We start from the raw sequence: 11661 nt of genomic DNA, 5'->3' as shown, positions 1-11661 counted from the left end.
ATATGTTAAATTCTTATAAAAATTATTTTGTTTCGAGTTATTATAAATACCTAGTAATCTGTAATATATAATTGATTATATTTGTGGAAAAATATTCTTTAAAATGATAAAATATCAATTTTTTTAAATATAATAAATACATTGAATACACAAGTTGTTTTGGATTTGTTTGCTAAAATTAATTTATTTTTTTGTGATTATTTAGTCACTATTTAAATTAATTTATATCAACATATGTCTGTAGATATAATATGTGCCTAAATAGTAATTAAAATTCTGAAAATGCATTTAGAGGAAAAATGAACTGCCTCCTATTATTGAACACTTTATTGGGAGAAATGTATTCTATATATATATATATATATATGAATACTTTTGAATCCGATACATTCTCGTAGAATTTAAAAAAAGTTATTGGAAAGTTATTGGTCGCATAATCGTTAGAACATAATTTTATACAGCACACATGAATAGAAAATAAATCATGAATTATATATAATATCAATAGAGGAGGACTCTTTTATAAACGTGTACATACGTCTATATATATACGTCTATATATATATATACTTGTGAAATTATTTGCTTGTCATCTCCTTGCTTTGATTATCTATTTCAAATATATTTATAATATCAGAGAATCCATTAAAGGTAAATTATTATTGTAATATATATAAGATACATGGCTATATATATATTAGGAATGTAATAAATCACTTCGTTTTACATATATTCGAACATTTCAGAAATACTGAAAGTATATTTTTGTATATTTAAATTAAAATATTTTTTAGGAAAGTATATAAGTCATAAAATTACGAAATTTATTAATGTTAAAAAAATTTTCTAGCTAAAATGTAATAACTACAAAAAAGATAATAAACGTTCTTTTTATTTTTTCAGTACTTCTGATACATCATAGGCGAGTATATTGTAATAGTACTAACAAACCTTCGAAAGTAATAAAAAGCGTATTTCTATTTCATATTATCAAGAATTGTATTATTTTCAAGTCTTCAATATTAAAAGCATATCATTGGTAAATATACATACGTAGTGTGGCAAGCATAAGCATACATCTATTGACTACATTTATTAATTGTCAATACATATAGATATATTTCTCAATATATCTGCTTATTGTAATTATTTTTAAAAATCCATATTTCACACACACACACACACACACACACACACACACACACACACATGAACATGGATTTTTCAATACATATATATTGAAATTCTCCATTTTTTTTTTAAAGAAAATGCTTATTCTACTTTTTCAAAGGAATGAAGTAAATTAAGGAGAAAACTGAGTATATTCTAAAATTATATATATTTATAAAAATATGATAGTTATCACAGAATTTATGAATATCAGTTTTGTCAATGCAGCATCTTTAGTATAAAGTCTATATATTTATTTATTTATTCATTTTGATGATATTCTGAGAAATTTTTATTTTAAGAAGCCTGTGACGTGATATGTTCAAACGCGTGATTTCTATTTTGACTTAAGTTATAATATGAACAACGCCTAAATATCATACAATATACGCGATTTCTTCCTGCCATCACAGTTTTTGATATTGCACTAAAATTCAATACTTATTTTATATATTATTTGTTAAAATCCTAAGAAATACGTAAAAATTGTAATATATTATTTTAAAATCTCATTAATGAGAAATACGTAAATTATAATATTATTTTCTTATATAAGTTTTATTTTTATTGATTAATAACAAATGATTTAATATCTTGTTGAAAATAATATTAAATCCAGGTATATATTTTTATATCATATGAAAATCTATACGTGTAGTCACTGTTTGAAAGCAGTTTCTGCAGATAGTTTCTATAAATCGATTATAAATATTAATAAGCGTAAATTACAATTTTTTTTTTTAATTAAAGTAAAGAGATTTTGTGTAAGTGCATATTCTAATGCATAATAAGATTATGCTTCGTCTACTAAGGCACTCTATACTGAAGCTTTATCATATAATTATCAGAATTATTTTATTTTCGGCAGAATATATTTCCTGGTTATAAGCCAGAGTTTATAATCTAATTGAAGTATATGAGACAATTCACACATTTATGATATAAAGAAAATCTTGAATTATGAACAATTTGTACTTGCAACTTAACATAAGATTTTATCTAATGATTTATATAACTTCTTTTTAAGATAAATACTTTGATATACAATTTTGTTTAAAAATCCATAAGATGCTGTGATAGTGTGCTTAATTATGTGAGCAATTTTATATAAATATGTTTTAATTTCTGTGCATAAACGCAATAGCTGGATTGAGAGCTATAGATATAACAGCAGTTATAACTATAACAATACATAACAGATAAAAAATGGATAGAGTAATAAATATATTTAAGTAACTTCCGTTGTGTTATCAAGTATGTGTATCCTTTGAGCTAGCGCCTAATTATAAGTGATTCATGATTTGCAATTCGTGATTTATTATTTGTATAGTGTAACTATATATAAATCAACAACATCAACAAATTAATAATATAATTTACACTCCTTAATTTTATTTAAAAAAATCGCTCCATAAATTAAATAGTAAACAACAAATGCGAATTCAATGAATTTGTCCATCCACATTACTTACAAACTGCGAGCTTCACATATTCGAGATTCAGCGAATCACAAATTATGTATAGTTTGGCGCTAACTTTAATAGGACTCATAATACATATCTTTATATCTATAGATTTTTAGGAAATAAGGAAGAAGCTTTTTTTTCTATAACGGTATAAAATAATGTGTAGATAGTTACGAAAGTCTACATCTATCTCGGTTTCCAGAAGGCACTGGTTGTAACATACGTCTGCTTCTCTCTTCATCGTCCAAGGAAGCTTGGAGAGCTCTAGCTAATGCTTCATCCTCGGTCATTGTTCCTTGAAGGCTTCGGAATGGATGTAAATTGCTATTGCTACTACTCGGTGATATTGTCGTTTGACTTTTCTTATTTAGTGCTTCCAACCTACGTAGTCTCAATGCTTCCTCTGCTCCGATACAAGCATGATCAGTGGGATGTCTGTGTTTGAGGCAAAAATTGGCACCGCATTCGTTACATTTTACCGGTACCATTTCTTTGACTTTGCATCCCTTTGAAGAACACTTGTTGGAGAATACCTTCCTCCGGCTTTCTCTACAGTCATTATCTATATGCAATCCTACAGCTACGTCAGGCAGATCGCCGCGCTTTATTGGTATAGGAACATCGCACAACGGACACACAGGCACCTGTATATTCTTCTTGTATGCGCTGGGACAGCTGTGATTTGTATAAGTTATATGGTCTGTGCAAAAGATTCCCTGGCAAGCGTCGCATTTCAGAGGTAAAAAATCCAAGCGGTTGCATGTGCTCTCAGAGCAATGTTCCCCCAAATTTGGAAATTCCATTTTGATCACGTACTTTTCTTCACCAGATCTCTGCAAAAATAATTTGACAAAATCAGAATTACAATTGCATCCCCTTTGACAATGAAAATACATAACCATTAATCAATCCGATTGACGATTTTATTCTAAGAGATAGAAAATGGAATTGAAAATAGTTTGTTATAAAAAAATCAAATTCAAACAATTTTAAGCTTTTCTTTTAGGAGATCAACATATTAATTATTTTAACCTTATTATTCATTGAATATCAAGAAATGATGCTTTTCATTGAGAGATACAGCATAACGCAGTGATTACTTCATCTTTGCTTAACATTGGCGAACAATAAGGATATAATAAGTCAATGTGTTACACTGTGTCATCTGTGTTTCTTGCTGGAAAGCACCTTGTATTATTTGTAATTTTTACTGGAAAGAATGCGATGATGGAATGACATTCAATTAGGAGACATAATTTGTATCTATTATGTCTCCTAAAAGAAAAGCAGCCATAATCAATCTTAAGCAAGGACGATTTAAAACAGGCCTCTTAGGCCTGTTTTCATATATAATTATCTAAAGATTAAAGATTAAAGATTACCAAAGATTCATCAATGAAATTCATTTATGAATTTCCTTTAATTTTTAGGTAACTATATATTATGAAATCGAATCATATTGATTCACATTTTTCTCCATGTTTTAAAACAATTATGATCTCTGATACAATTAGTCGTCACATCACTCCACACCATTCGTTCTCGTTGCCAAACATTTTCTCGATGAAATATCACAAAGTGATATCATAAAAGCTCAAGATCAAACATTCATTATATGTGAGGCTAAATGTTGACGTGGAAATAATAAACACGAGAATGCAATTGTCACGATAAATTTTGTAATGACGATGTACCTTGACTCAGCCAAAATGAAGAGTTGCGAGGAGATTATAAGCGCTGCGTGTTTTTCTCCTCTTTCTCTCTCTCTCTCTCTCTCTCTCTCTCTCTCTCTCTCTATCGCTGACGTAACAGAATCTTTAAACACGTACGTGATTAATCGCTTAAATTTTATGATTGTACGCCGCTACAATTTTCGATAGTAGACAGGGCAGCATTTGACAGTGACTTCGACGAACTAATCTCACTCACGATAACCACATGCACTCAGCAGTCTCAACACTGATGAAACCAGGCACGTGTACTTTCTTTATATATTCTCACGCGGCGATAGAAACCGATGACCAACGATGATCGACGATTTTCGGACCCGCACCTGCCTACACTCTCGCGGAGAAGAATGCAAGGATGTCATCGAGCTCGACGACAAAGAGATCGAACATAATGCGAAATCGCGACATCGCGACGATTACGATTCGTGTGGACATGCAAGTAAATTAAAATCACCCGCTAGATTCGAAAGAGGTAATCAATGGCTGCGTTCAGCGGACTCAACTGTTTTACTGTTGAGCGAGCGTTCACTGTTATTGATATATTCTTCTAGATCTAAAATCTGATTGGATGATTTAAAAGAATACACTAATAATAGCGAGCGTTTACTCAACTGTTGAATTAAGTCTGTTGAACCGCAGCCAATACATAGTGAATCATTACATTCTTATTTGCACCAATCTAAGTTGGATTAATGACGTTGGTCTCCTATTGGTGGAATATGTCAACCAATAGTAGAACATTATCCAACCCAGATCCGCTCGGGTCGAAAACGCAATCCTTTAGTTTTCTATACGTTATAAAAATTATCAAAAGACATAGCGATCTTTCAAAAGCAGAGATTTTAAGTTTTAAAACTTTTTTTTATTTAAATTTCATTCATTTTGTTACAGCAAAGTTACAGCTACTTGAATTTGATAGTTCGTAGCACTATAATCCGTTTCTACCAATGTAGATTAACTTTAATCTTGGTTCAACTTATTTTTCGACTTTTTATAATTCTAAAAATTTGAAAAAGAAAGAGTAAATTGATTAAAGATAATCTACGTTGGTAGAAATGGGCATAAATTTTTCTTCCTAATATTATGCTAATTAAAATAATTATATAAGACGAAATGTAAAGACCTTTCTTTATGCATCTAATTATAAATTTAAGACATTTGCAACTTTAAAAATAATGCCTTGAGATATCGCGCCTCGTAAACGACTGTCCGTTTGCCCTGAGGTGAAATGTTTAGCATGTCCTGTACGTCGAACGGCTGGTCGATCACCGTCATTATGTCCTTACCATAAACTGAAATTTCAGAGAAGCACACAAATATAAATCCATCGTTTAAAATTTACAATACTTTACAAGATTAGCCGAACTATATAGCCAAAACTATTGCTAAGTTAATCGTCCAATCGATACCAACTAAAAGTAACATAAATTTATTAATATAATATATATTATATAACATCACGTTATAATTTTACGCTCAACAACTGTAACTGTTATGTAACACAATGGAGAGCGTTAACATTGTTAGCACTTATTATCATTCTATCTTTATTTTTCTTTATATTTATTTAATGAATGCTAAAGATAAGTATGATATAAATAGTGCTAATAGCGTTTTTTCCAAATGTAACTCAACTGTTATATAAGATTTATATTGCTATAATTATTAAATGCGAAATTATATCATTGATGTTATATCACTTTTAATTGGTGTCGATTGGGTGATGATTAGTTTTCCGATAAAAAATTTTGTATGCATGAAATATGTATAAACATATTAATATGAAATATGTATACATATAAATATATATAAACATACATAAACGCATAAATATTCATAACATGTATAATTATATATAAAATATGTCCACACATGTTCATATATCCTCCTTTCTTTTATAAAATACTTTTTTTATAAAATTATTTTTCAATGTAATAGAAATAATAATAGTAATGTGAAAACATTAAAAATAATTAAAAAGATCATTTCCACATTTTTGGTTTTAGAAAAAAACAAATTTGGAAAAATTGCTCATAACTACATAATTATACATAATTTTATGTATAATTATAATTTTTTTACATTTCTTCAAACAAATAGTATGAAAATTACATTTTTAATGTTTTCACAATACTATTATTATTTCTATTACACTAAAAAGTAAGTTTTACAGAAGAAAGAAGAATGTATGAATACATATGGACATATTTCATATATAATTATACATGTTTAGGAATATTTATGCACATTTATGTATGTTCATATATATTTATATATATTCATGCATGAAAAATTTTTTACCGAGTTTTGACTAGTACAATTTCTAAATTGTTAATACAATCCATCCCTTTTTTTCTTCCATATGTTTAACAACAAGAATAATTCCATTCATATTTTAACAAAATATGATAACAAATAATACTTTACAAATTAATTGAAAGTTATGTACCTTCGCAATGCTCTAAAAATTGAATACATTCCTGCAATGTGGAATCTTTCAGGACCACTAACTGTTTTGCCAATTGCTCCAAGAGCGATAAAAAGCATCTTTTCGCATAGAACCAGGTGTCAGTGCCGAGTTTCTTATTGTAGGGCTCCAGACTCTTCATTACTCGCGATATGCCGAATTCGAAATTACCCTTGGAACAGTATAGTGTCCCGATTACTAGATTCACAATGCACAAATGAAAAAGTTTCTTGTCCTGATCTTCAAATGATACCGCTTCTTCTTCTTTCTCAATCTTCTTCATCAGTTCTTCAGCCTCTGCGTTTTGCGAGGTCATGATATAGCTGACGCAGAGGTTTGCAAGGACTATAGCGCTCACGTCTAGGATCTGCAAATAGATTGCAAGATTAGTCAGATTATGGCAAAAAGAAAAAAATCATAATATTAGAGAAATCAGAATTCATCACAAGATCATCATCAAAAATATCAAATGACATCATATTTTTCCCAAAATGACTTTTACTTGATCTTATTATGATTATGTTTTATTTATTATGTGGAGAAATGGTCTTTGTTTCACTAACACTGTCATATTTTTTCTTGACGATCGGTTCATAGAAGCGTGTCGAGTCCTTAAATTTATTCTCCTGCATGAAGAGCGTATGCGCTACATTCAGCTTCCACACGTCGTTATCGTTGCAGAACTCGACACTCTTCTTGAAGATCTTTTCCACCTGGGTGTAATTCTCCAGGTCCCAGTAGATCTTCGCCTGTGCCATTAATACGGGAACGTATCTGTCGAGAGCCTCCTCATAATCGTTCACAGCTTTTTTCACGGCATTATCATCATGATTCAGTCTCGCCTCCTGGACCTGCTTGGTCGCTTTGCGAAGCGCTTCCGTATGCTTGTTAGCGAGATCATCGAATTTGCGATATGCCTCCTCCGGCGAAGTTTGTTGCGTTATTAGTGCATCCAAAAAGTCGTATAAATACTGAAGAAAGATAATGCAAATTTAAAAATAATTCTAATACTATCAATAAACAAAACATTATTGTATATTAGCTAGGAGTATATTAAATCCTTTAATCGAAATTTGCTTAAAAATGTTTACAAAATAAACTCTATTTTTACAGAATATCTTATTAATCCATAAATATAATTACTAATTTATTTATATTTCACAATCTCAATTTTCATAATTTTGTTTTATACAAACCAATTATTTATAAGTTTAAGTTTTTTTTGTATATAATTTTGGCTAAAATTAGTTAGATATTTAGTTTTCTCTTTATCCAGAATTCTTATTTTATCTGTAATGTTTCTATTGATTATTATCAGCATTACATAAAGGGTTCTTGAAGCAAAGGATAATTTACAACAAATGTCATAAATCAATTTAAATCAATTTAAACTAAAAAAACTTTAAACAATGTGTCTAATACTTTTGGCCAAGATTGTAGTTAAAAATTTTAAAACTTCTTTTAAAAACAGACAAATAAACTTTAAAAACAAACTTTACTATCTAGCTCTTGAGAGGATATATTTTCTGTTACAAGTTAACATCGTTTTATATGATATTTTTGTTATCCTGGTATTTTCTAAATTAAATAGGATAAATAAATTTATTAAATTAAATAAATATTAGAATATTACATATAAAAAATTGTAATCAGAATTTTATTTTTATTTTTGTTAATTTTCATTTTTGCAAAATATCTAATACTAACACAAAATATCTAATATTACATTTTATATACCATATACCTTTACATTATGAATTCTATGAATTTTAACGTATTTGTAAATACTTTAATCAAAATTTCAATTGTCTCGTTAAAAAATAAAGAATGTCCCCTAACATTGCGTACATATTGATATTACAGCCCTGTGTTTGTTGATAGAAATCTAACCTATAGTGCAATTTTTCTTTTTATTGATTTTACACTTGTTGAAACGTCATCACTCGCATAGGGATGTTTCTTCGACGAGAAATTAAAGATGACGAAGTGCGAACTGAATCAAATATTTCTGGGTGAAGTCGCGTCCGTGCAAAATTACGGAGCCTTCGTCAGAATACCAGGTACCTCGCAGCAAGGCTTAATACACCGATCACAAGTGTGTATTATTACTCTCATGTAATAAATACTAATGACAATAATCTCTGTTGTAATGTAATCCATTGATTTCTATGTAATTTTCATCAGGTAAGCACGGCTCATGTCGACAATGTTGCAGAAGTCTTGCAAAAAGGTGAACGAATCTGGTGTAAGGTGATCTCGGTTGGAGAAGATGGCAAGATAGGGCTGTCTATGAAACACGTGAATCAGGGCAATGGTACGGACCTGGATCCTAACGGCGTGGAACTGCAAAGAGATACGCAACGGAGAAAAAATCCAGGAACGACTCAGCACAAGGCCATACAATTGGAAGCAGTACTGAATACTACATGTACCAAGTGCGGGACCAGAGGACATTTGTCCAAGGATTGTTTCATGTCCCCTGATGGCAAGAAATATGAACTGATTCCAGAAATTGAAGACTTAGAGACTGTCTCGGAACTGGACAGTAAGAACGCAGAGAAAAAAATACAGAAGAAGCATAAATCAAAAAAAAAGAAGAAAAAGTCGAAGAGGAACAAACAATCTATTGATGACAGTGATACAGAAGACAAGGAGAGAAGCAAGAAAAAGAAAGGAAAATTTTCTAAAGAACGCAAGAAGCATAGAAAGAAATACAGCAGCAGTTCAAGTGATTCCTCCGATAGCTCCTCATCTGACGACACAAAGTCTCGCAAACGGAAACACTCGGATGATCACGAAACTCGTACCAAAAAATGCAAACATTCGAAAACCAAACATTCATAATAATTGTTCCTGTCCTTTTTGTTTATAATTTAATTTGAGTATACCTTGTGTTGCATATAGCTTGTATATAAAATAATAAATGCTGTAAATTGTTTCAAATGCTCAAATTGAAGTCTGATTAATAAAAATGATTAAGAATTAAACTTACTGGCGTCAGATACTTATAAGTCAAATGTACATTTTCAGCCAAGATATCGGCGGCGAGATCATAATACTGATATTTACAGTACAGGAGTAATAAGTTGGCGAAAGTCTCGGGTGGGAACGGGTTTTGTTGCAACAGAAACTGCAGTTTTTCGAATCCTTCACTCGGTTTTGTATCCATATTTATTAACGCCTGATTGTGTAAAGTAACAGCGTCGAGCTCTTCTTCGGAACGCGGTGGCATGTCCGTTAACGCCTCCTTCGCCGCATCATCTGTAATATTAAGCAAAACTGTAAAAAGACTTTTCTAAAAAGGCAGTGACACGAAATTACAATTTTGCAATTGGTATTCGATGGCAGCTTTCAGATTGAACGCTTCCGTCAGAGCTGTCTCGTGCAGCGTCAACGTATTCCCGACACTTCGAACTTCAATACCCTCGGTAGCCATCCCTACGCTCAATTCTGGATGCTCCCTTATACCGTGCTCGATAATAGTAGCAATATGTTTCAGGGATGCTGCGTACTCTTTCAATTTGAAATAGCAAAGAGCAACGTTATATGATAAGTGAGGTTTGAATCCTGCAATTTGTAATGCATTCGAAAATTTTTTGAGGGCCTGTTCGTACTTTTCCTCCTAGAAATCGTGTATATACATCAATTAATAATGCTCAACTGATAGTAAACAACTAAGAGTAATATAACATCAATTTTTTTTCAGTCAATAATAACTATTATATATATATATATCATGTGTTATATTCATATGATTGTTGTTGAGTGTAAAATTATAACATTGTGTTATTTTACTATTGATGTTTAGTGAAGAATATTACTGATATCTATACCTTGTACAAGAGACATCCCAAATTGATTTCAGTATCAACATCATCAGCAGGACATTGATCCACGAGATTTTTTGCAGCTACCATGTCTTCCTGCCCATACTTTATAGCTGCCTGCAGCTTCTTTACCTTGAATTCCAAGTTACTTTGATTGATAATACTCGAACAAATCGTCCATGCTTCTGGATACATGCAAGCTTGATGCAAAGACTGGGCATAATAAAGCTTATACAAATTCTCCTGTGGGCACAATTGAATCAATTTCTCATAACATTGAGCTGCGGCCATAAAATCTTGTGTATAAAAGTAACAATGGCCCAGAAGAGATAAACAAGGTCTAGACTGAAAGAACACTTTATTCATTTTTATTCATTAGCGTTTACATAAATTGAAAAATACAATATCACACATTGTAACATACGTACATTAGGATAAGAATCTAAAAGATTTAACAAGACTTTAATACATTCAGTATATCGTTGTTCTCTTATCTGGAACATAATATTTCATTATTTATTTCTTTATATTTATACTTGTATTTAATTGTATTTTTTCGTTTTCGAAGATTATAAAAATCAACAAAGCAAAAATATTTAAAAACTCTTCTGTTTCTTATTTATTCGACTTTAGATTTATTTATTAAAAAAATTATTTAATGTATGTATATATATATATATATGTATGCACAGTTTATTTTGTATACCATTACATATATTATCTTGGTGTATTCTCCATCTTTTATATGCACATTTTCTATGAACGTAGACATAGCGAAAATTATAATAAAGCACTACGAAACTTTAACAGCTAATTAATACTATTTCATGATATCACGTAGTATACATATATGTACTATATGTGGCTATCAGTATTCATATGTATTCACGTATTGTTTTGACACGAGCTAGATTCGTTGCCTAGGAAACATCACCAGGGAATGTAATGTAAGTTTTAAATTCAAGACACACAACACGCGCGCGCGCGCACACACACGCGCG

The 11661-nt window shown here is 30.5% G+C and overlaps 3 protein-coding genes across 4 annotated transcripts; 1 reads left to right on the top strand and 2 right to left on the bottom strand.

Moving 5' to 3' along the window:
- Positions 1-2582: 2582 nt before the first annotated feature.
- LOC108685633 (AN1-type zinc finger protein 2A) lies at positions 2583-4609 on the bottom strand. 2 transcript variants are annotated; one of them, XM_018190520.1, is made up of 2 exons: positions 4331-4609; positions 2583-3469 (listed from the first exon to the last, which is right to left on the bottom strand). In XM_018190520.1, the coding sequence occupies exon 2, from the start codon at positions 3437-3439 to the stop codon at positions 2807-2809; it is 633 nt and encodes a 210-aa protein (XP_018046009.1). In that variant the 5' UTR covers positions 3440-3469; positions 4331-4609; the 3' UTR covers positions 2583-2806. The 2 variants fall into 2 exon arrangements, with proteins under 2 accessions (XP_018046009.1, XP_018046017.1); XM_018190528.1 differs by having other exon boundaries at positions 4466-4609.
- A 906-nt stretch (positions 4610-5515) lies between these two features.
- LOC108684888 (tetratricopeptide repeat protein 30A) lies at positions 5516-11546 on the bottom strand. The gene is made up of 8 exons (XM_018189423.1): positions 11367-11546; positions 11089-11154; positions 10667-11005; positions 10155-10455; positions 9826-10094; positions 7397-7804; positions 6816-7200; positions 5516-5658 (listed from the first exon to the last, which is right to left on the bottom strand). Exons 1-8 carry the CDS (start codon positions 11430-11432, stop codon positions 5516-5518), a joined length of 1977 nt encoding a protein of 658 aa, XP_018044912.1. The 5' UTR covers positions 11433-11546.
- Positions 8722-9820, top strand: LOC108684897 (nucleolar protein of 40 kDa-like). The gene is made up of 2 exons (XM_018189436.1): positions 8722-8928; positions 9018-9820. The coding sequence occupies exons 1-2, from the start codon at positions 8812-8814 to the stop codon at positions 9675-9677; spliced, it is 777 nt and encodes a 258-aa protein (XP_018044925.1). The 5' UTR covers positions 8722-8811; the 3' UTR covers positions 9678-9820.
- Positions 11547-11661: the final 115 nt, after the last annotated feature.

Source organism: Atta colombica, unplaced genomic scaffold, assembly GCF_001594045.1.
Source record: "Atta colombica isolate Treedump-2 unplaced genomic scaffold, Acol1.0 scaffold100, whole genome shotgun sequence".
NCBI lineage: Eukaryota > Metazoa > Arthropoda > Insecta > Hymenoptera > Formicidae > Atta > Atta colombica.
Note: the sequence above shows the minus strand (reverse complement) of the source record. Positions and strands in the feature narration are given on the sequence as shown.

Coding starts and splice junctions, on each gene's coding strand:
- LOC108684888 (XM_018189423.1), bottom strand. CDS start 11,432: ATGTCTACGTTCATAGAAAATGTGCATATAAAAGATGGAGAATACACC. Junction 11,006..11,088: donor TTTTAGATTCTTATCCTAAT/GTACGTATGTTA, acceptor GTGTTCTTTCAG/TCTAGACCTTGTTTATCTCT. Junction 5,659..6,815: donor ATTTTTAGAGCATTGCGAAG/GTACATAACTTT, acceptor CTGAAATTTCAG/TTTATGGTAAGGACATAATG.
- LOC108685633 (XM_018190520.1), bottom strand. CDS start 3,439: ATGGAATTTCCAAATTTGGGGGAACATTGCTCTGAGAGCACATGCAAC.
- LOC108684897 (XM_018189436.1), top strand. CDS start 8,812: ATGACGAAGTGCGAACTGAATCAAATATTTCTGGGTGAAGTCGCGTCC. Junction 8,929..9,017: donor GCTTAATACACCGATCACAA/GTGTGTATTATT, acceptor AATTTTCATCAG/GTAAGCACGGCTCATGTCGA.